The 22,357-nt window shown below is 48.1% G+C and overlaps 1 protein-coding gene across 5 annotated transcripts in view; it reads right to left on the bottom strand.

Moving 5' to 3' along the window:
* Positions 1-22,357, bottom strand: part of STRBP (spermatid perinuclear RNA binding protein) — a 1,497,608-nt gene that overhangs the window by 862,635 nt on the left and 612,616 nt on the right. For all 5 annotated transcript variants that reach the window (XM_069609636.1, XM_069609639.1, XM_069609638.1 and 2 more), the window contains one exon: positions 20,680-20,791. In XM_069609636.1, the coding sequence (XP_069465737.1) occupies positions 20,680-20,791 (112 nt within the window). The remainder of the gene's footprint in view (positions 1-20,679; positions 20,792-22,357) is intronic.

Raw genomic sequence — 22,357 nt, 5'->3', positions numbered from 1 at the left:
TTTGAGTGGTATGTACAGTATATACAGTAATCGTGGTCTTAGTCCGACTTGGGATTGGTTTTATCCAGTAGCCAACCAATGACTAGTTTCCTGAACAGTTCTGTTTTGGATGAGTTGAGCTTATGCCTGTTAGATGTCATCTAAGAGACCACATGTGCAAGGCATGTGCGGAGGGTCAGGCTTGCCCTTCGAAGGGTGAGTAGACAATGTGTGTGTCATCTGCATAGTTAAAACATGTGATACTCCTATTGCTGATGAGCTCCAGGAGGGGGACATATAAATTCTGAAGAGAAAAGGCTGAAGCTTGGAACCCCAGGGTACTCTGCATGTCAGGTTGTGAGGCGGGGATCTGAAAGCGGCCATGAGTGATTTCCTGTTCTCTTGTGAGGAAGGGTATGATCCAGTGTTGCATGCTTCCCTTTACCCCAATGTCTTCATAGTAGGACCACCTGACTGATGGTGTCGAAAGCAGAAGAAATGTACATAAGGATGAGTGCACTCGTTGAGTAGTTATACATTGCTCTCACTATGACTTAGCAAGTGTGGATTCTTTTCGCTCAATGGCCTTACTGAGTCTGTGTTGCGATTCAAAGGTTGTTGATCTTGACATATTCCTAAATCATCGGTATATTAATTTCGAGGATTTTGCCAATGAAAGCTGTGCTTGCGATTGGGAGATAATTATCTGGGTCCTTTCGGTTGGCCACAGGTTTTAGTTAGTTTATTATTTATATGGCGCACCATACCCAGAGATTTGAGGAGAGGTTTACCAAATGTGATTTCAAAAATGAACAAGATGGTCACAGAGGCTCACATGACGTGTTGAGGAGGAATAGGAAGGCATGCGCCAATTCCTGTTGTTTGGCTAAATCTGCGGGTTGTAGTACTTGCCGCCATGGCCCTACTGATGCTGTCAGCAGAATCAATGCCAGTTTGAAGGGATTTGCACATTGCGTCTTTACCATCCTTAATGATGTTTAGAAACGCTTCCCTTTCTTCTCCCTCTGGGAGGCAGTAAGCCGCTGATGAAGCACACTCCAAAAGTGTATGGCTGAACCTTGAGAGCGTACATGTAGCGTTAATAGATTTCAACGCCATGCTACATGCAGAAAAAACTTTCTTAGCCATAGTGTTGTATCTTTTGTCATCCCTGTCCTGTGGAACAGTAGGGGATGCCGATCTACTGCCTGATGCAGTTGCTGCTTGGACAACCAGACTCTCTGGAGTTGGATGTTTAGACAAAAATTCCAGGTCAGTAGTAGATACCCTATATATTTGGCTGATAACTTTTTGTTAACCGCCGGGATAACCTCAGGAGTTTCCCAGTTAGCCAATATTTTTCTTTGTAATGCAGCGTGAAATGGAACCACAGGATCCTCCTGTGGGCCTTTGACTAAGATGTCTGTAAGGTAATCCTGTTGGAATGCAGGTGAAGGTGTAGACCAACCCATGAATTCTATAATTCTTGCCATTAAAATTCAGTAAAGGGTTTCAGCATGTTCCCCTGGGTCTGGTTTGGCAAATTCTATTCCTGTGGAAGTATCTAACCCACTTGCCTCATGTAGGGATTCTCTAAGGTCCTTCAACCTATTTTCCTCAGAGGTAAATTCCTCTGGTGCTGGTGTTGCAGATCTCTGCACCCCAAAGGGTCTTTCTTGATCTGAATCCTCCCCTTCCTCACAAATTGAAGACAAAGGTCTGAAATGATCAGACCTTGGAAATGGCTTAAATCCCATTTCCAGAGTAGAAGGGGCTAAATTTGTCGTAATCGGTTGGGAAAACGTCAACGTCGTCGACGTGGACGTTAAAGGCTTCAAAAACACCGAAAAAGGTGTCGAGAAGATTGGAAGGTTGTCGATGACCTCGACGTCATGATAGAGGCTCTGGGTATGACCACTGACTGTGAGGTAGTGACGGCCGTGGGTTTGCTCTTCTTCGGCGTCGAAGACGGCGTCGTTTCGATCGACCTATGCGTCGATGAGCCCTTCGATAATGGCATTGATGACGCAGATTTATGCGTCGAAGGGACCTTTGACTATGGCGTCGATGGCACAGTGCCTTTGCTCGAGGGTTCATGATGCTCTCGAGTAGTTTCTTTCGCCCGGTGCAACAACTCGCGGCTGTTAGGGAGAATTCTCTCTTTAGGCTGAATTTCCTAACCTAGTGAGTCCCCCAGCAGCTTTGCTGGATTTCTGGAGTTTGTTTTTTTCTCCTGCCAAGAGTGAGACTCTTTTTCTCCCACTCTTGGACATGATTTATGGTGTTCCTTTGACTGTTAATGTGTTTTATGGGCTCCTTTACTCCATAGGGTCTCATGTGTTTTTACTATGTGTGTTACACAGCACCCTCCGTGCAGCGACATAGGGGCGTCATAGTGACACCCCACCATAGACTCCATACCCTGGGACTGACTACTGTCTCCCAGGGCATGTAAAGTCACCATTGGCTTTACTAGTCCCAAATTATTAACAGAAACCGGTACAAACCATCATATTGTGGACGTACTGGTCACGGCAATTCGATTGCCCCGGGGTCTGTTAGTCGAGGGGGCACGTCTCCGTCCCCCCTGATCGTGTTTTGGCTGGTGGCAGTGGATACTACTTTTTATATTCGACTGCGAATACATCCCTATGGGATTTTCCCATTGTTCGAGGCTACCAAATTTAATTATTTAATTATCATAGCCTCAACATACCGCCGGTTTATTTAATTAATATTAATTCGCCGGTTGGCTATTTGCCAGGACTCTATTCAAAAATGGCGTTTGTGTTCTCTTCTGTGACTCCAACCCAAGTCGAGCCCTTTGTTCCACTTTTTTGGCGGGCTTCTCCACAGAAGCCTCCAAAAGTGGTGCCACTCTGTCTGGGTACCACAGGGGGTGTCGGAGGGGGTTTAGGCACCCTGGACTGAGTTACCATGGTAACTCAAGTCGCACTCTTGTGTGATTGGCCCAAGTGGCGAGCCGGCCGGCTCACCACTTAGCATGTTTGATTGACAGCTAGGCTGAGTGAATGGGGGTGTGCTGCATAAAAGCAAGGCTTTGGGGACTGGAACTTCAGAAGTTGCCACAGGACCTGAGAATCCGACGAGGGAGAAGCTGAGCCGACCTACCACGACAACACCACCGGTGGAGCCCTGCGGAACCGACTCACCACTTCCCAACGACAGAGATGATCTCCCGGCTGGAGAGGCTTCTTCCCCTGACTGGTGGGCACCACCAGTTTACCTTCTTTTCCTCGCATCCCAGGACGTCTTGTGGTCGAATTGCCCGTGCCAAGCACCCCGGCAACCGGATAGCCACTTACCACTGGACCATGAATAAAAGGACCGCTCCTTTTACCTGAGAAATCCGCGGCTGGTTTCTTTCCTGGTAGTGCAACGGACTCCTGTCTTCCTCCCCGACGAGATCCTCTCTGCCCCCGGACAAAGCACAGACTTGCATCCGCTGCCAGGAACAACTGCCCCCGCTGGAATATTCTCACCACTTTAAGGTACCGTGTCCGCCAGGCCTCCCTTTCTAAAGATTGCTACAAGGTAATAATAATCCCTTAACCTTCTGGACTGGGCTGGCCGTCTACCATCTAACTGGTCCCTTTCTTTGGTCCAACTCTTTTTTGAACCTTTGCAAGACTTTTTGTGCACTTCAACCGTGTGACCTTGGACACATTTCGTTCTGGTCCTCTTAAAGTGGATCCGGCCTTCTGAACTCTAACTTCACGGTTTTACTTTGCCTTGCTCTCTTGTTGTGTTCTTGTGAAAGTGTTGGGATCTGTTTCAATGTATACTCTGCTTTTCTCTCCCTTTTTAAAACGAATTATTAGAGTGCCATCTGCGTTAAGCGCTCACCGCTGTCTGAAAATAAGTGGGGCTTTACTTAAGAATTGTCTAATATTCTTTTAAGGGAGTGTATATCTTTTAGTGACCGTGTTTTTGAACTGCTTAACATTAGTGCCTGTGTGTTTTATTAGATGTAGTTTTAAATAAATAATTATATCTCTTTTACACCAAGCTCTGGTCAGTGTTTACTTGTTCTACTGTGTTCTTTTGACCTATTGTGAATACTCATTATACTGCCTAACTCTTCTTGAGGGAAGTCTGACTGCTCAGCCACAGCTACCAAGTGAATCTGTGTGGTACAGACTGCTACCAAGTGGGTTTACTGCCAAACACCTGTAGTCTTAAATCTTTTGCAGTGGTCCCAGAGAGAACTGCACAGGTTTCTGCCTAACAGCAGTGTTTAGATTTTTCGGGCCTTTCACCCAGGGTATCACCCTCAGCTGTCTTCGAGGGGGTCGAGGCCGCTTTCTCGAAGACGCTAAGCATCCTTTTACGGAATTCCTCCCACTCAGCCTGAGAGCTTTGTTTTGTGGGGCAGGTGACTCTTTCCGGAGAAACAGAAGAAGACGATGAAAGGGATCTTCGATGTCTCTTACTTGAATGCTTGGATCTCGAAGAGTGGTGGGAGCTGCTTCGAGACCTAGACCGAGAATGTTTCCTGTGTCAGCGAGGAGACGAATGTCTCGACTCTGCCGAGGAAACTTTCGAAGGAGTTTTAACTGTCTTACCTCTCTCAAGCTTCCCCTTACGCTCCTTCAAAGCTTTCGCCGTCATGGACATGCAGTCCTCGCACTCCGAACATTGGTGCTCCGATCCCAGGCACCACAAACAGATCCTCTGAGGATCTGTCAACGACATTTTCTTTCCACAGTCTCGACATTTTTTGAAGCCGGACCGTGGAGTCGTCTTTTCGGATGAGGAAGCCATCGAGTAAGAGTTGGTTTATTCTCTAGGAATAATGAATATATTCTCTGAGTAACGAACTGAGCAACGCGATTCCGTGGCCCACGAAGCGCGGAAAAACGGAACTGAGCAACGGACGCTGCACGAGTCTATTTATACGCATGATGACGTTGGCGCCGATAAAGAGTCTGTCGAGGGACATCGGCTTGAGGGACATCGACGCGCAGCGCCCTCTACTGAAAAAAACATTCCGAGGACAGCAAGCTAGAGATGATCTATCAAGATAAGGAATACGTCGGAGGACACAATACCTTCAAAGCTGTAGTTCTGAAAAACAGAATCTAATTGGCCACCAAGGAGCCTTGAACAGAAGAGTGCAGTTCGATGTGCTCCTGGGCTTACAGAGCGACCTATTGGCAGTTTCTTGTTTGAAGAAGTTGCAAAGAGGTCCACCTCTTGAGTGTCCCACTGATGGAAAATGTTGGAGAGGACAATACTGTTCTTGTCCCACTCGTAACAGATGCCAACTGGCGACTGAGTGAATCTGCGGTCATATTGAGGTGACCCTGGATGTGTACAGCCTGGAGCCAAACAATATGCTGGATGGCCCTGCCCAAATTTGTATGGCAAGATCCACAAGGAGAGGAGGTTCTGTGCCGCCCTGCTTGTTGAAGTAAAACATTGCCACCTAATTATCTGTGCGAACATGAACTACCCTGTTGCTGTAAGGGAGGTATTCAAAATGGGCACCATTGCCCGCAGAGGTTGGGCCGCCATTTTCGCACACCAGGGGCGAACTGCATCACAGGAGCAAGTGAGGCAATAGTCTCCTCAGGGGAGTCAGGGGCCTTGCGTGCCATCTTAGCCTTGAAACAAGGAACCTCGGCAGAGCCGGTATTGGCAGATCTAGGGTGTTTACTCGACACCTTTGGAGCTGCCCCAGAATTAGCCTCTATTGGAGGATCCTCGGCAGAACCGGTACTGGAAGGCCTGTGGTGCGCAACCGCCTTCTTTTGCCCCTTCAACAGAACAGCTGTGCACGTGGGAAGGCTGAGGGATATACTTTACAGCCAAGATCCCTGATGAAGGACCCTCAATTCTGTTGGTGTCCGATTTAGCCCCAAGAAGAGGAACCTCAGGTTTAACCCCGGTCCACATAGCTGCCTCGAGAGGGGCCTTGAGCCAAGACTCAGAACAGTTCGCAACAAGCCTCAGGGCGAATCCTGGTATCCAGAGCCACAACAAAACTGGGCTCAACCTTAGCCCCAAATGGGGAACCTCTGAAGAAGATCTGGTATTGGCAGACCCACTGTGGGGGCCCTCGGTGGAGTCTCTGGTGTGTCTCAGAGCCTAGACCAAAAAGGGAGTACTCTAATAAGTGTTCTGCTCCCACAGAGAACTGATGATATTTCACATGCAGACTCCACATCAGAATGTCAGTCGCCCTTCCGAAGAGAAGACTTTATTTGGCAGGGCGTGATCAACCTGAATTTCTCTTGGAAAGTTCGAAGATAGTGCGCAGGCCAGCCTGGTTGAGTTTAAGCACTTTGAAAAAGACTGGCATAATAACGCGCTCTCCGAGGGGGAACCGATTCCACCGCCCTGAGGTATAGAAGTTTCTGTACCTCTGCTCTGAGGGTGGGGTAGGAGGATAAGGCAGCGAAAAATCTGCCTGAGCGATGGACAAGCCTCACCGGTCTTCAGTGATGGTCTGCCACCCTTCCGGATGAGACCAGATCCGTCCTCCCACCGGAGTCTCGGGAGACCCACAAAAAATTACTTTTGCTTGATTTATCAGCAGGGAGACTACCTGTACCTGTAGAGGAGGCTGATGGCTGAGAGAAAAACCAACCACCTTGCCACTGCCGCTTTAGGCGAGGCCACCAACCGAAGCTTCAGATCGGCGCGCATGGTGACCCTGAAACCCACTGAATCCAGAGAAGGACCGAGTCTGGGACCCTGACCTCTGTGTATAAGGGGCCTTAGCTGAAGCTTTCGCAAGGACCGATAAACTGGTTTCCGTTGTCCAAATAGCGTGGAAAAGCTGCTCAGCCACAAACAAATGCTCCCAGCACCAGATCTCATGCAAGATGTTGTAAGGGAGGTATCCAAAGTGGCCGCCGAGGACCAAGGAGGATGAGGTGCCATTTTGTCAACACCTGAGGAGAACTGCGTAAAGGAGAAAATGAGGCAACTGTCTCCTCGGGGGACTTAAGTAACATTTTAGCCTTGAAACAAGGATCCTCGGCCGAGCCGGTGCTGGCAGAGCTAGGGTGTTTAGTGGACATCCTAGGAACTGTTCCAGGATTAGCATCCAGTGGAGGAACCTCAGCAGAGCCGGTACTGGAAGGCATGTTGCTTGACCGCCTTCTTTGCCCCCTCGACAAACTCGGTACCACCACGACCCTGAGCGTAGGACGGTTGAGGAATGTATCCTACCAACAGGACCCTTAGAGGATCCCCAGACTCTGTCGGTACTGTATTTAGAGGAACCTTAGGTTTTAACCCAGGACATATAGCTCCCTCAGAGGTGCCTCGAGCCGTGGCTCGGTGTGACAAGCACCAGAAACGGAGACCTCAGGGTGTACCCCGGTATCAGTCTGGAAAGCTCCAGAAATAGAAACCTCAGGGTGAAAACCGGTATCCAGAGCCAGAGACGAACTGGGCTGAACCTTCGCACCCAAATGGTGAACCTCGGAACCATGTCCGGTTTTGGTAGATCCTTTGAAGGACCCTTGGAGAACACTGCGGTGCGCCTATTAGGCCCTTGAGGCACCTCTGGGGAATCCCTGGTAACAGAGCTACACAAGCCCCTCCCGGTCAGGGAATGCTCTCACCGAGCGGGGCTGCTCATAGCTGTACTCATCCGCTTGAGGCACATCAACGAGGCGGAAACAGAAAACTGGTCCCCCAGGCCTACCGCCTCAGGTTTTAAGATATTGCCCCGGTCCTCCTGTGACTTCTCTATAGGAGACAATGGGGCAGAGGAAAAAGGGATGGAGGAGGTCCAGAAGGAAGCAGTGGAGGGAATGGCACCACCAGAACCTGAATCGGAACAGCCGGGGGTGGAACAGTAGTGAATAGACGCTTGAAATACGTCCTTATAGGGTCAGAGCGCATGAGCATCTGAAACTTGAACGCAAGGAGGATGGTTGCCAGGAGGGTCCCCCACCAGCCGGGTCCACATAGATCAGTTGAGCGGAGGATGACAGCATGAGGCAGCGGAGCCTGCGCACGCCAACCGAAAGAAGGGCGGAACAGATTTTGTTGTCCACGCGGCGTGGAAAAGGCTACTCAGCCCTGAAAGGAATGCCCCCAGCACCAGACGTTGTGAAACGTAGGTGTAAGAGAGGTATCCAAAATGGCCACCATAGGCCATGCAGGTTGAGCCACCATTTTGTCACCATCTGCGTCACATAGGTAGCTGAGGCAATTGTCTCCTCAGGGGAGTCAGGGGACTTAAGTAACAATTTAGCCTTACAAGGATCCTCGGCAGAGCCGGTACCGGGTGGTCTCGGATGTTTAGTGGACATCTTCGAACCAGTCTCAAAATGAACCTCCACGGAGGAACCTCGGACGAGCCTGTACCAGAGGGAATGTGGTCTGTGGCCCCCGTCCTATAATCCCCCCTCGACAGAACCGATACCACCACGACCCTGAGCGTGGGACAGTTGAGGGCAATATCAACAAGACCTTCTGAGAAGGCCTCTTGGATTTGTCGGTACAGACTTTAGCCTCTACAAGAGGAACCTTAGGTTTCAACCTGGTACGTAAAGCTCCCTTAAGAGGGGCCTCGAGTTGTGACTCGGTACAGAAAAATCCAGAAGAGGAGACCTCAGGGCGTGCCCTGGTATCAGCAGGGAGAGCTACAGATACGGAGACCTCAGGGCGAACCCTGGTATCCCAATACCCAGCCGAACTGAGCTTAACCTTAGCACAGTGAAGGTGAACCTCGGAACGATGTCCGGTACTGCCAGGTCCGTCAGAACCGTTGGAGGAATCTCCGGTATGTCTGCTAGGCCCTTGGGGCACCTTATCCCTGGTGACACAGCTTCTAGAGCCCCTCCCGGCAGTAGAGGACACCAGGAAGGAGTCCCCCGGCCGGGGTACCCAGAAAAGTAAAGAACTCACTAGGCACTTTTTCTTGTCGATGAAAAGCTGCAAATGAGGTGGATGAATGCACTGAACAAGACCTCCTACTACAGAGAGGGAGTCGCAGGAAAGGCACGAGTCCCACCGATGTTCCGGGCATAGACACTCCAGACAAACAGGATGAGGATCCGTCCCTGCGAAACGACGCTTGCACGAAGAACAGGAAGCGAATCCCAGACGCTCCGGCATAGACAGAGGACTGGCAACCGAGGAACTGGAGCAAGAAGGAAGGACAATGGGAGCCAAAAAGAAAAACTCCCAACGATGCAAGTGCGTCCAGCCCTGACCGCACAGAGAAAAGGACTGAAGGGCGATGCACGGGGCAGAGCTCAGGAGGGTGGGGTTACGGCCACGTGCAGTACCCCGCGTAAAAATAAAAGGACCACAATAACATTTTTGATGATTTTTGACAAAAGTGCTCCGGTCCCGTCCCGAAGGACAGAATGTCCCTCAAGTATGGAGGAAAGGGGACAGGACGTAGGAGTATGGTGATTCTCAATCTTGATTACTGCTCCTCTCACTGAGAAGAGTAGGATGCCCACAGTAATAATTCTCATAATTCTCGATACTGGGACTAGTATGATTAGCCCAGCAGTTCTTAATTTTCTTGCGTATGGTCTGTCCAGTTGTTATTCTCACACTCATTGATACTGGGACGAATATGATTAGCCCACTAGTTATTGTTACTCTTCTTTTTACTCTTTGTACCACTGAGATGAGTATGATTATTCCAATTGTTACATTCGTTTTTGATACTAGGCCGACTAGGAGGATTATGCCAATCGTTATGACCACCGGTCTCCTGCTCTGCCAGTTACCTTCCTTGTATTGCAGTCGCATCACCGGACTGGCGTTCTCCTGGACTTCCCTGTCTCTCTCGTTGAGGTGGCTCTCATGCTTGGTTTTTTTGCTTCACCAGATACGCTTCAGCGTACTTCGAAAGAGTATCAGCACTGAGAGAGATGCTCTCTTGCTCCCTTTCTTGGCCACCACCTCACAGGACAAGTCTGGTCCTCGGCTCTGTTTTCGTCTCAGGCGCTGCTTGGTGTGCTTCCTGGTAAGTGGTATTTGCACAGAGAGGGGTTTCCTCCCTTCCAGTCTCTCGGCCACCACTCCTCACTGCCATGTCCCTCCTTGGATGGCACTCTGCTTCACAGCCTCACAATAGGCAGTGTTTGGAAAGGTGCTTCCTGGGCCCCTGTTCCTCTGTTCTTCCATTGCTGGGTGTCAGCGTTCTCGCAGATTCACCTGCCTCCCCTTCCTGGTGCTGAATTGAAACTCCTGGGTCTCTCTCTCTCCGCCAGGCTCCCTCCTCCCACTTTTATTACGCTGGTTTGGGGTTTCCACTGGATCATTTGGGACTCAGTGTTTGTGGCATACTTTATATAAGTAAAAAGTAAAAACAAGGCGGGTTCTGGGAGTTTCTCTACTACCAGCCTATATCCCGGGTTAGAGTCCGAATCAGAGTCTTTAGCTCATCATCCTTTCACAGAAGAGACATTTCCACTATATATATAAGTCTTTGTCCTGCCCAATGGCAATTCTCTTCTGGGTTTTCACCCTAAATTACTAGGGTAATCCAGACGTGGAACCCTTGCTCACTGTTCTTAGAGAGGCACAGTTCCACCTCACTGACGAGGCCCAACCAGGCCGAAACACGTGTCTGGGGTTGCTGTTGGTACTCTTGTTCAGAAGAGAATTGCTAGGCATTTCGGTGCTGGACTGCCCTTCGGCAGGACAAAGACTAATTTGTGGTGTAAATTTCTCTTCTGTATAAGGATGGTGAGCTAAACACTCTGGTTGAGACTCTAACCCGGGATATAGGCTGTAGTAGATAAACTCCCAGAACCCCCCTTGTTTTTGCATACTTTATATCATCCCTTGGGTTTCTTCCTTTCAGTACCTAACAGATACTTGTTCTGCATGACTTCATGGTTCTTCTTTATCCCAGTAACCAACAGATATTTGTTTTGCTCTGAGACACCACAACAACATGTAGGTAGATTTCTCTTGTTCTCTTCCCACAGAATAGTCCCGGTTGGATTTGAAAGGGAGGTCCTGATGGGAATGGGACTCCTTATCCACATGGAAGGAGTCTCTCCCGGTGAGGCCGTACTTGCCTTATTCCCAGGGAGGGTATTGCTTAGAGGGCTCCGCTCCCTGACCTCACAAGGAAAGGCTCTACCGTCGATACGTCACAGTTGCCAGAGGCGATTGTAGAGAGCAAATCCAGGATGGTAATAAGGTGGAAAGCAGCAACGACCTGCACGACTCTAGATATTACTTCCCTAGGTCGGTAGAGCACTGTTGATCTCTTTCCTAACCAGGTAGTCATGGATTTGTTGAATTTGAGTTGTGGAAGTACCTTGTGATGGAGGCAGAGTTATTGCATAGTTATAGGAGTTTTTTTGAAGACTTCCTTCAGCCACGTTGCATGGACTTGATACAATGTTCGTGTTTTTTTTGTGTTGCTTTAATTTCTGCTCTGTAGTACCACAATCACTGATATTAAGCAACGTTGTCTCAAGACTGCTGCAGATTTTCTCAAGCTTCTGTTTCTTTCCTTAATGAGATTCAATTTGGGAGTAAACTATTTGGCGACTTGTTTCTTTGATGAAGTTTTGAAATGCTTTTTTGGTGATATGCTATGCGGGCTGGTGTTTAATCCATTTATTAATGTTGAGTTGGTCATCAGTACTCTATTCTGAGTTTTGATATGTTTAGAGACTTTCCAGTGGAGTGTCAGTTTAGATTTGTTTCTTATGGTCTAGTTAATGTTGGGTGTCTTTTAGAAGGTTTTGCAAGTGCTAGAGCTTTGAATAATACAAATTCCAATATTAGAATCCAACACAAATCCACTGCGAAGAAAGAAGAGCGAAGGAGTAATGATGATCACTCCTCCATGGCAAACAGAGAATACTTTGAAGGGGGGAAATTATGGAGTAAGAAAGAATACTCTAGGCAAAAAGAAGAAGGCCAAAGATCCTCTGCTGGGGAGGACCCAGCGAAAATGCATAAAAACCAAAGTAGTACTTGCATTAGTAAGGGAGTAGTTTCTTACCTGCAACTCCATTTCTCCAGCGTTGGTATCTTTCATGGATTCACATGCTGTGAATATTTCCCCGTCGTCAGGCTGGGAAACCTAGGTAACTTTAACTTATTGTTTTCCTATGGAAACTTTGACACTTTAGTGTCCTATCAACATCCTATTTGGGTGCTTTAGGCCCCACCAATATGACCGCGTAGAATAAACCTTCGGAATCCCCCTCAAAGGCTTGCCAGATTTTGCGTGACAAAACGAGATTGTAGAGGAAACCCAGGGGGAAAGCCCTTGTTTGGAGAAGGATTGGCCCTTGTTGGAGGGCCCAAACACCACAAACAGCTGCTTTGACTTCCTGAAGCACTGTGTGCGAGTCAGATAAAACTTCAGTGCCCTCTTAACGTCTAGAGAATGCAGGGCTTTTCCGCTGGCGTGGATGCATTAGCAAATAATGTGGGTAATGCAATAGAGGCAAGTTTGTGGAATGCTGACGGCACTTTTGTAATAAAGTGTGGGTTAGTAGCCAGGAGAACCTGGTCTTTCAGAAGCCTGAGGTAAGGCGGGTCAATGACCAGTGCTTGCAATTCAGAAAAGCCACCTTCCATGAGAGGAACATCAAAGGAGCCGTCGAAAAGGGCTCAAAAGGAGGCCTCATCAAAGCCAAAAGTACCACATTAAGGCTCCACACCGGCGCAAAATTCTTCACCGGAGGAAATGTCCGAAACAGCCCCATCAGAAAATGTTTCACCAAGCGATCACTGAACTGCGGAGCAGCATGGCGCTTTCTCATGAACCTAGAAATTAACGCCAAATGCACCTTAATGGATGACAACGCCAGGCCCCCTTCAGCCAGGTGTAACAGGTACAGGAGAACCTGCGCTGTAGAAACGTCCAAAGGCTCAACCTCAGAATGACCCTTACACCATTCACAGAATCTCATCCATTTAGCCCCATATGAGACATTCGTAAACTGCTCCCTCGCTGCCTCCAAAATCTGTCGACACTCCCGGGGTATTCCTAAATGACCGAACTCGGAGCGGTCAGGAGCCACGCCGCCAGGCTGAGGGACGCCGGTTCGTGATGCCACACTCTGCCGTCGTCCTGAGACAGGAGATCCGGATCTGCTCCCAACCGAATCGGCTCCTCCACCGCCAGAGGAAGAAGAGATGAAAACCACGTCTGCCTGGACCAGAACGGGGCCACCAGAATCACCCGACACTGGTACTTCCGAATCCACTGGATGGTTCTCCGAATGAGCGGGAAGGGGGGAAAACGCATAGGCAAAGAGATCCGTCCACAGGAATGAAAAGGCATCCCCCAATGACTCGGGATGAGCCCCTCTGCTGGCGAACTCCCGACACCGCTTGTTTTCCCTTGTAGCAAACTGATCCAACGGCGGATGCCCCCAACGCCGGAAGATCTGTGCCACCTGCTCTCCTTCAGCCTTCCCTCGTGCAGCTGACTGGCATCCCTGCTGAGCGCGTCCGCTTGAACATCCAGAACTACGGGCAAATGGAAAGCGACAATGCTGATCCCTTGAGGTAGAGCCCAATGCCAAACGTCATGCGCCTTCTTCGACAGGACTCTGGAATGTGTGTCCCCCTGTTTCCTTAAACAGAACCTGGTGGTGGTGGTATTGTCCTTTAACACCCCCACCACTGATCTGCGGATGAGCAGAAGAAATGACTTCAGGGCCAAGTGCACCGTCCTCAACTCGAGTACACTGATATGTAACAAAGTCTCCACCAGAGACCATAGGCCCTGCACCTGTGACCTGTCGAGGTGTGCCACCCCCATCCTACCTGGGTAGCATCTGTTACGATCGTAAACTGGAACTCCGGCTCCATCAAGGGCATGCCCCGCACAAGACTGACTGTGTCCGACCACCAGAGAAGGGCGTCCACCAAGCCTTTGTTGACCACCAACATAATCCCTGACTCTGCGACCACCTGTCAGCGATGAACTCCTGCACCGGTCTCATGAACAGGCGGCAATTGGGAAGAAGAGGGATACAAGATGCCATGGCCCCCAACAGCGACCTGTAACCTCAGACCGAGATTACCTTGCCCTTTTTCTACTCGCTTGCCTTGGCCCACAACTTTTCCACACGCTCGCTGCACAGCCTCACCAGATTTTGCCAGGTAAGAAACTGCGGCCCCAGAAACACTATCTCTCTGGATGGCATCAAATACGATTTTTCGAAGTTGACAGCGAATCCCAGCCGTTGCAAAAGCTGCATGGTCGCCATGAGAGACTCTCGTGCCCTTTCCTGCCACAAACCTCTCACCAACCAATCGTCCAGGTAGGGGTACACATGATTACCTTCCCTCCAGAGGAAGGCTGACACCGGAGCCAGACACTTTGTGAACATCCTGGGGGATGACTTCAGGCCAAATGGGAGGACCCGAAACTGATTCCGCTCCGACCACAAACCACAGGAACCTTCAGCGCTTCCGCTGCATACAGTTGTGAAAATAGGCATCCTGCAGATCCAACAACGCCAGGAACTCACCCGGCTGCACCGACCGGATGACATCTTGAAGGGTGAGCATCTTGAACTTCAGGCGTTGCAGAGTCTTGTTCAATGCCCGAAGATCTAGAATAGGCCTCCACTTGCCGTTGGGTTTTTCACAACAAAGTACTGGGAGTACACCCCTTGGCCCCGCTCCGGAACCAGAACTGGTTCTATCGCCCCTTTTTCTAGCATGAGCACCACCTCCTGCCGCAGGATCTGAAGATGTGGCTGCAGCCCATGCACTGGCGGAATAGGAAGCGGAGGACGTCGGAGCTCCGACGAGTGGCCAAGGCGCACCGTGTCCAACACCCAGCAATCTGATGTTATCTTCTGCCACTCGTCAACGTGGATGGCACCCTGCCCCCCCCAGCATATTGTCCATATGGCAGTCATTGTTGAGATTTAGTTTGTCGCCCCTTGGACGCCATGGACTGCAAACCCTTCTTCCGCCGAGTGTGGAAGTATCAGCCCTTTCTGCGCCGACTGGACAGACGCCGATACCCTTGAGAAGAGTAGCCGGAGCGCCCGTACCCCTGATCTCTGCAGGCAGCAAACTGGGCATTCCCCGAGGCTCCACAGAAAGCTCGTAAAGAGCAATCACTTTGTAAGGAACCCAAGGATTTAGTGGTTTCCGTATCCTCTTTCATGCCATTCAGGCCCTCATCCATTTTTTCGCTGAACAAGTGTTCGCCTACACAGGGCATGCCGATGACTTTATTGGACTTGACCTCCGGGCGAAAGTCTATGCACTTCATCCAGGCCTGACGTCGGAGCACCACTCCACTATTAATGTGTTTAAAACCTGACTCCGCCAGGTCCATAGCAATATCGATGCTGTGATTAGAGGCCTCCTCCCCCTCTCGAACCAACAGCATTGCTTCCTTTTGGTGTTGCTCCGGAAGATGTTCCAGAATCGGGGCCAGCCGATGCCACATTTCACGATCATATCTGGCCATAATCGCCAATGAATTTGCAGCCTTCACAATCGTAGCCCCTACTGTTAAGACCTTTTTACCAAAATCGTCCTGCTTCCTGGCCTCACTGTCCGTAGGTGTCACACATTTATGTTGGCTACTGACCTTACGGCTGGCCGCCACCGACACCACGGACTTATGTGTGGGCTGCGACACCAGGCATCTAGGGGTAGACTCCGGAGCCTTGAACTTCTTTTCAAGGCAACCTTTCACAGCCGGCTCTGAAATCTGTCTCGCATTGTGCTCAGGCCCTCCTGCCACATGTGGTCGAGTATCAGCACTGAGAAGACCGCCTTCCTCCGCTTGCCCATATGGTCAAAGAGGAAGCAGTCGTTACCTTCCTCTTCAGGCACCAGCCTAAACTCCAGACGTGCTTTCGACATCATGGCAAGGAGCGCCCCAATATCATCCGGAGGCGATGGGTGAGCCGGACTACAGGGCTGCTCCACCTCTGTGTCCCATGTGTCATCCCTCTGTTCAGCGATGACACAGTAGACCGATGACACCACCGTCGACGACGGGACCGTAGACTGCAGCACTACAGTCGACGACGGAACAACAGTCGATGAGCTCGTCATGGGATCCATGTTCCCTGGCCTCCATTTTACCAGGGAACCGGATTTCTTGGAAGAACCGGAACAATGCTTCGAAGACTCCGACTGGATGAAGACTTGTGATGGTCCCTGGACGGGTGCTTTAACGAAGACTCCCTCGGTTTCGTCAGGTCTTTCTCCGACACCGTAGACTTCTCGGGCAACCAACAGACCCCTTGAACTTGTCTGGCTGACCATGCTTGGACAACGAAGAGCCACTTGCCCCCTTCGATTGATGCTGCCTCGATTAAGACTTGCTGCCACTCCCCACCACCGACGCAGGCACTGCGGCCCGATGCTTCTTAGCAGGGGGTTCTGCCGACGCAGCTCGCCAATGCTCCACGGATTTCTGCGCCCTTCTGGAAGATTGGCTTCCCCGGGCCGAACCCACCTCAGAAGCCGGGTACGTGCCCTCATTAAGCCAACATATGAGCCGTTGATTACGGTCCTTCAAGGTTTTTTGCAAAAACCCCTGACATATCTCGCAGGTATCTGCCGAGTGATGAGGGTAAAGACAGTAAAGACAGTCCATATGACCATCCTCTACTTACAACTTCTTCATGCCGCAGGTAGCACAAGGCCGAAAAAGAGACTTCTTATGGGCGACAGACGACATCCGAGCCCACGAACGAAACGCACGTGCAAAAACGAAAGGTGATCCCAACAGTTTGGAGACGGTTGAAATCTGGGGGGCAGGTCTATTTATACCAGGCATCCTATTGGTGGGGCCTAAAGCACTCAAAAACGATGTTGACAGGACACTAAAGTGTCAAAGTTTTCCATAGGAAAACGCCAAGTTAAAGTTACGGAGGTTTCCCAGCCTGACGAGGAAATATTCACACCATGTGAATCCATGAAAGATGCAATGCTGGAGAAGTTGTGTTCACCGAGCAGGTGGAACCTGGCAAGTAGGAACATGGGACAGAGAAGCCAGGGCATTCAGGAAGGTCCTAAGTTGAGAGAAGGTGGAGAGCGAAGAAAGAAAGCAGTGCAGGAGCCAGCAGGGAGCAGACGTGTGTGTTTGGCAATCATTGCCACGTGGTGGCGTGATCTCAAGGAGGTCGACCATGTGGTCGGTCCATGTCGCTGAGACCATTCAGCAAAATAATCTGCAGAGCTCGAAGCAGAGAAGGGGAGGAAAGCGCTGGAAGTGCTTGTCGAGACGGCATAATTCTGACCCCCACAGGAAGAACTGGCAATACCAACCCGACAAGCTAGAGGTGACGGGAATGGCGGGACACCTAGGAGTGGCAACAGGCAGGCACTAAACAACAAAGAGAATCACAAATACTGAGGGATCCATCACACTCGTCCCAGTAACTATAACAGTAGAAACAAGTGTAACTAACACAGAGAGACTCATCATATTCGTCTCAGTAACTGTGAAATCCACAGAACATATAACGAATATCAAGGGACTTGTACTCATCCCAGCAAAAGCAGAAGAGATGATGAAGAAATTCAAAAGACTGATAATTCTCGTCTCAGTTGTTGCGATGACCAAAGCAATAGCAAAGAGGAACAGAAGTACCAACATGGTGGTTCCTATAAAAGGAGACATTTCGAAGATAAAGCGGTAAGAGAGACCAGCAACTCTGGTCTCCGTAGAATGAGAAACTGTTAAACAAGTACAAGTGAGAGAGATATTGAGGCAAAATAAAGAGGAATAAAGGCCAAGATCCTCAAGTGGGAAAACGAGAAACTATAAATAAACCAAGACAAGGGATACTTGAGAGAAGGTGGAAGAGTCCCCTCGAAGAATTAAAGGAACTGATGAACTACATCACAAGGAACTATCTCAAGATTATGGCTGACAAGGCCTTTCCAGGAGAAGCGAGTCATTTCCTGGAACGCCCCTTCGGTTTTGTTGATACAATCCATAGTGTTAGTGCCAGCATAGGGTCAATTTTGGACAGAGGATGGGCTAGTTTGACTTGGACTACATCACTGATGACGAACACCCTAGTTAGATTTCAGTTAGGCAGGGAAAAAAACCTTTTTGGTAGGGATAGATAGAACTTTTGTTCATAATTTGAATAAAATCACAGGTAGAAATGCCACCTCTTTGTCGGCCTCCTTCTGACCTACCACAAGAGAGATTTTAAAATCCTCCATCGGAAGCCAGATGTAAAAGTATCCCAGTATGGCAAGGTGCTGGTGGTCAACCAGATTATCTGTGAAGGAAGATAACATATATACAAATGAAGGAAGCTTAGTGTTCACCACTGTGAAGTGCAAATTAAGAAGAGAGATTTGCATTGCATAATGTTATTGAAAATTGGAGTTGTACCTTGGACAGAGTCTCTGTGAATAAGAGCAATTCCTCCTCCTCTCCTGGCTGACTTATTGGGCCTGCAGGAATGGTTTGAATATGGTTGTGTTCTTCTGAGAGCCAGGTTTTTGTGACGAAGAGCAAATCTATGTTGTCATTGCATAGAAGATCATAGAGCTTGAAAGAATGTTTGGCGATTGAGAGTGCATTGGTAAGGAGAAATCTGGTGCCAAACATTTCTATGTGGTTCTTTCATTTCATCAATCACAAGCTCATCAGTTTGTTCATTAGTGTGAAGGGTCCGCTGGGCCAATGTTGTGACCATTTGGTACTTCATAGGTTATTCAGATAGAGGCGGGTGTTACCAACCTCCCCCTGACTCGGAAACAAGCAGGGAATGTGCCATCTCAACGGGAAGCTTGCAAAAATAGATTTCTTACTCGCCCATTAAGCTAATTTATTGAATGCTTCCGGTGGAGGTTTCACTGACAGTATGATAGGGAGAGCCAGGTTAAGTGTAATAAAAGATGCAGATAGACCAATAATGGTCCGGGAGGAGAATCGAGGCAAACACGGAACGTTTGGAAAATAGTTTGAAGATCACTGGATAAGGGAGTGTTTAGAAGGAAGAAACAGTATCGCGATGGCTCGTCTAGGTAGGGTATTGAGCAAGGTGCTGGGCTGGCATATTGATGTGGAGGTCTTGTGGGTTCTAGGTCAAAAAGTTCGAAAACAAAAGGATTGAATGCCTTTTTTTCGACTCCAAAAGGATCGAAAAAAAGGGTCGATTTTTTTTTGTTATGGGGAGGGCGGGGGGGTGGACCGCATATGATGAACAGTACGACACACCAAATGCGAGGAAGAGAAGAGGCTGAATCAGAAAGGCGCAGGGAGATAGATAGCAGAAGGGCGACACAGAATCAACATTGAATAACAGGGAGAGAAAATTTAAGCGCATGGCGAGAATGAGCGAAATAGAGAAAATACGTCCATGGAAATGGAAGAGGCTGAGTTGAGCGAATGATAGTGTGAAATGAGAGCAAGAGATTGAATGTAGTGACAGCACTAAGAGACTGAAGGAGAGAGACAAAGCCAATAGAAAAGATAGGGAGAGCGTCAAGAGCCTGGATATGAGAGACCGAATGCACAGGAGTGATGCAAAAAGAGTTAAAAGACAGTCTTGGAGGAAGGGAAGGGGAGTGGAACGGAATGCGAAAGTGTGTCAAGGAATGCAAGAGAAAAGTGACAAGGAATGAGAGAGAAAAGAGATCATCTAGGAAGGAGCCAAGTAAGACAGATCCTTATGAGGAACATGAAAGCACGAGTAAGGGGAAATGAGGGAATTGGAGTAGAATTTGTGTGCCACAAGTTACATGATGTTATTTATTATGTATTCATCCCTCATGTCGTCACAAACTTACCATTGATTGAAGCTGCGGCTGCCTTTGGAGATGGGAGTCGGTGCTGGCTGTGGTGTCTCTGCAGGTCTGGGGGGTCGGGTTGGCCAGTGCCACACAAGAAACAAACAATCCGTCGACCCCCAAGGGCTGAGGACAAGGCAAACAACTGGGCCACAGGCTAGCTACATCAGACAGCAGACTCAGTCACAAGACGAGTCCACCTCCAGCATGCCCTAACAACTCTAAAGTGTAGGTGGCGCTGTGCCAACCCCCACACCACACGTGACCAAGTGACCATTTCATTGGCTGGCAAACAACCAATGAAAAGTGTACATTATGTGTTAATATACAGAATGTATCAAATACTGCCCAGTAACGCAGAATGTTCGTTTTCATTGGCTGTTCTGTTGTCTTTCAGTGCGCTGCTGTAAACAGGCAGCCGGGAGGGGCTTGGCCCGGGCCTGCAAGCAGAGCGCTGAGTTTGAGATAAATTATCCAACAGAAATGAGTTAACAAACAAAAGTTTTGGATAATGCTTAAAGTTAAAACAGAGTACACACCGCACGTTGTGCGCATCTATGCCACCGGCACAAATTAAGCACTGCCAGTTGTAATAGTCCGAACAACACTGACAAATCATACATTAAAATAGTACGTGTCAATCTTTGAAAAAGTCTCAAAACACCTTACACTATAATCTGTTATCTAGCAAGTATTCTGGAGCAGTATTTGAAATGGGCTATTTGAGTGCTGGTAAACTGGGCCTTTCATCTCAGTGTCATTGTTGCCTAGACCAGATGGCTATTTCTAGTTATAGTAAAAGATGAAAAAACTCTTTCAGTAATCAAACCCCTGACAAAGGATACTGAAATCATTGAACTCTAAAGAATGTCCTCATTCAGCAAAATAAAGTATTCTTCAAACTTAAACACATGCAATTGCAATATGTATTTACAAAAGAAAATTGATTCTAAAAAGGTAAATTGTCCTTGCCTTCTTTTTCCGAGCTCGACCATGAATATCTTTGAAACGGTTTGCTTGATGGGAGTGGGTCCATTTGAAGTACTTTGTAGATCTGACCAAAAGCCAATAACCGTAGTGCATGCTAAAGAGAGGATAAAATAGATATAACAACTTGCCAGATCATGTAAATGTGAAGACTGTGCAATTCTGTACAGTGGGTTTATAATGATACACATGTTATATCCATTGAAATGCACTTTTATTTTACACCCGGTAGTATTGACTTTTGTTAGCCAGGTAGTCCTAATGAGAATTCTTTAATTTGTGAAAAATATGCTCAGATGAAAGGGTTTTATTCACAATTGAACGAGGGAGTGTTAATTAGATGTGCATGCTAGATCCTATTCTTCAATTTAAATGCAGTTAGGAAAATGCACAATCATTGTGCCCAGGATGTACAGTAGCATTATCTCTATCCGAATAAACCTTTTATGCAAAGAAAAACTCAGCTTTTTACCTGGTAGCGCTAGGAAAAGGCAATCTTCCACTGTTGAGGTACCAACATTTTCAATTCATTGTCGATCTGACGAGTAGAGACGCTGCACTATGTATTCTAGCATTGTTCTTTCATGAGTCATCCAGATACATGTTTAAAAATGCACTTTGCTTTGTCAAGTGTACTACTGCCAAGAACTTTTTGGTGCCAACCTCAACCTGCAGGAAAGGATCTTGAATGGATAATCATCATAGCTGGAATGTTTGAAATCTGTGTGAGGTTTGCAGCAGTATGTGATAGTATGCGTCTTGCAGATAGCCAATCTCCTTTTTGTATGGCTGGAGTTATAGGTTGCAGTGCAAATATACTGACATTGTTCTCTTTATGAAATGGTTTAAATATCTGAAGTCTAGAATGGGTTGAAGACTTTGGGACAAATCATATTTTTGAATCGCAAAGTATCTTAAAAACACTCCTCCCTTTGGATGGTCGTAACTAATTGATTCTACCAGAACCTTTCTGAAGCAGGTTTTGAGGCTCCTGACAGGGAAGTGGTAACCCACATGGGAGATGGTGGTCGTTTTTTAGGGAGATAGCAATTTGAACTGTGAGGTGAATTGCTCCCTGCCATATCAATACCAAGCAAAGCAGGCAACCATAACTAGGTCTCCCTTTAACATGATCACATGATACGATGCGCAGCACCATAGGAGAAATAAAAGCCGGAAAGAACAGTGAGAGAGGAGGTGGTTCTAGGGCTGCAATGCCAATTTAAGTAGGGAGGTGGTGAGGATTCCTGTTGGAGAAGAATCAAAACAGCAAAGTGACAGAAAGGACTTGGCACACAAAATGAAGAAATAAAACTTGATGCAGTGAAACATGATCTAGATCTCACAGTTCTGATTCTGCAATGCCTCAGACTGCCAATAAATTGCATACAGTATATGTATCAACTACAGAAGAAGGCTAATTATCTGGGAGTACTGATGCACAGAAAAAATGAATATGATCCCGTTGGAGGAGTGATTTGTGGTCTCTGTTGCCCAAAATTCATCTATGCAAGATACGTAGACAGCAAGAATGGTAAAACCTTTTGTGGGTACAATGATTCTGCAAATGCTCAAAAATGAGAATTTTGCAGGAATGACTAAGGAACAGCATTTTCCAGGAAACAGAACCAGAATTAACAGTAGTGGCAGATACATGCCTGTA

This window comes from Ambystoma mexicanum, chromosome 8, assembly GCF_040938575.1.
Source record: "Ambystoma mexicanum isolate Mex_15411 chromosome 8, UKY_AmexF1_1, whole genome shotgun sequence".
NCBI lineage: Eukaryota > Metazoa > Chordata > Amphibia > Caudata > Ambystomatidae > Ambystoma > Ambystoma mexicanum.
This window is presented reverse-complemented; position numbering and strand designations above follow the sequence as displayed.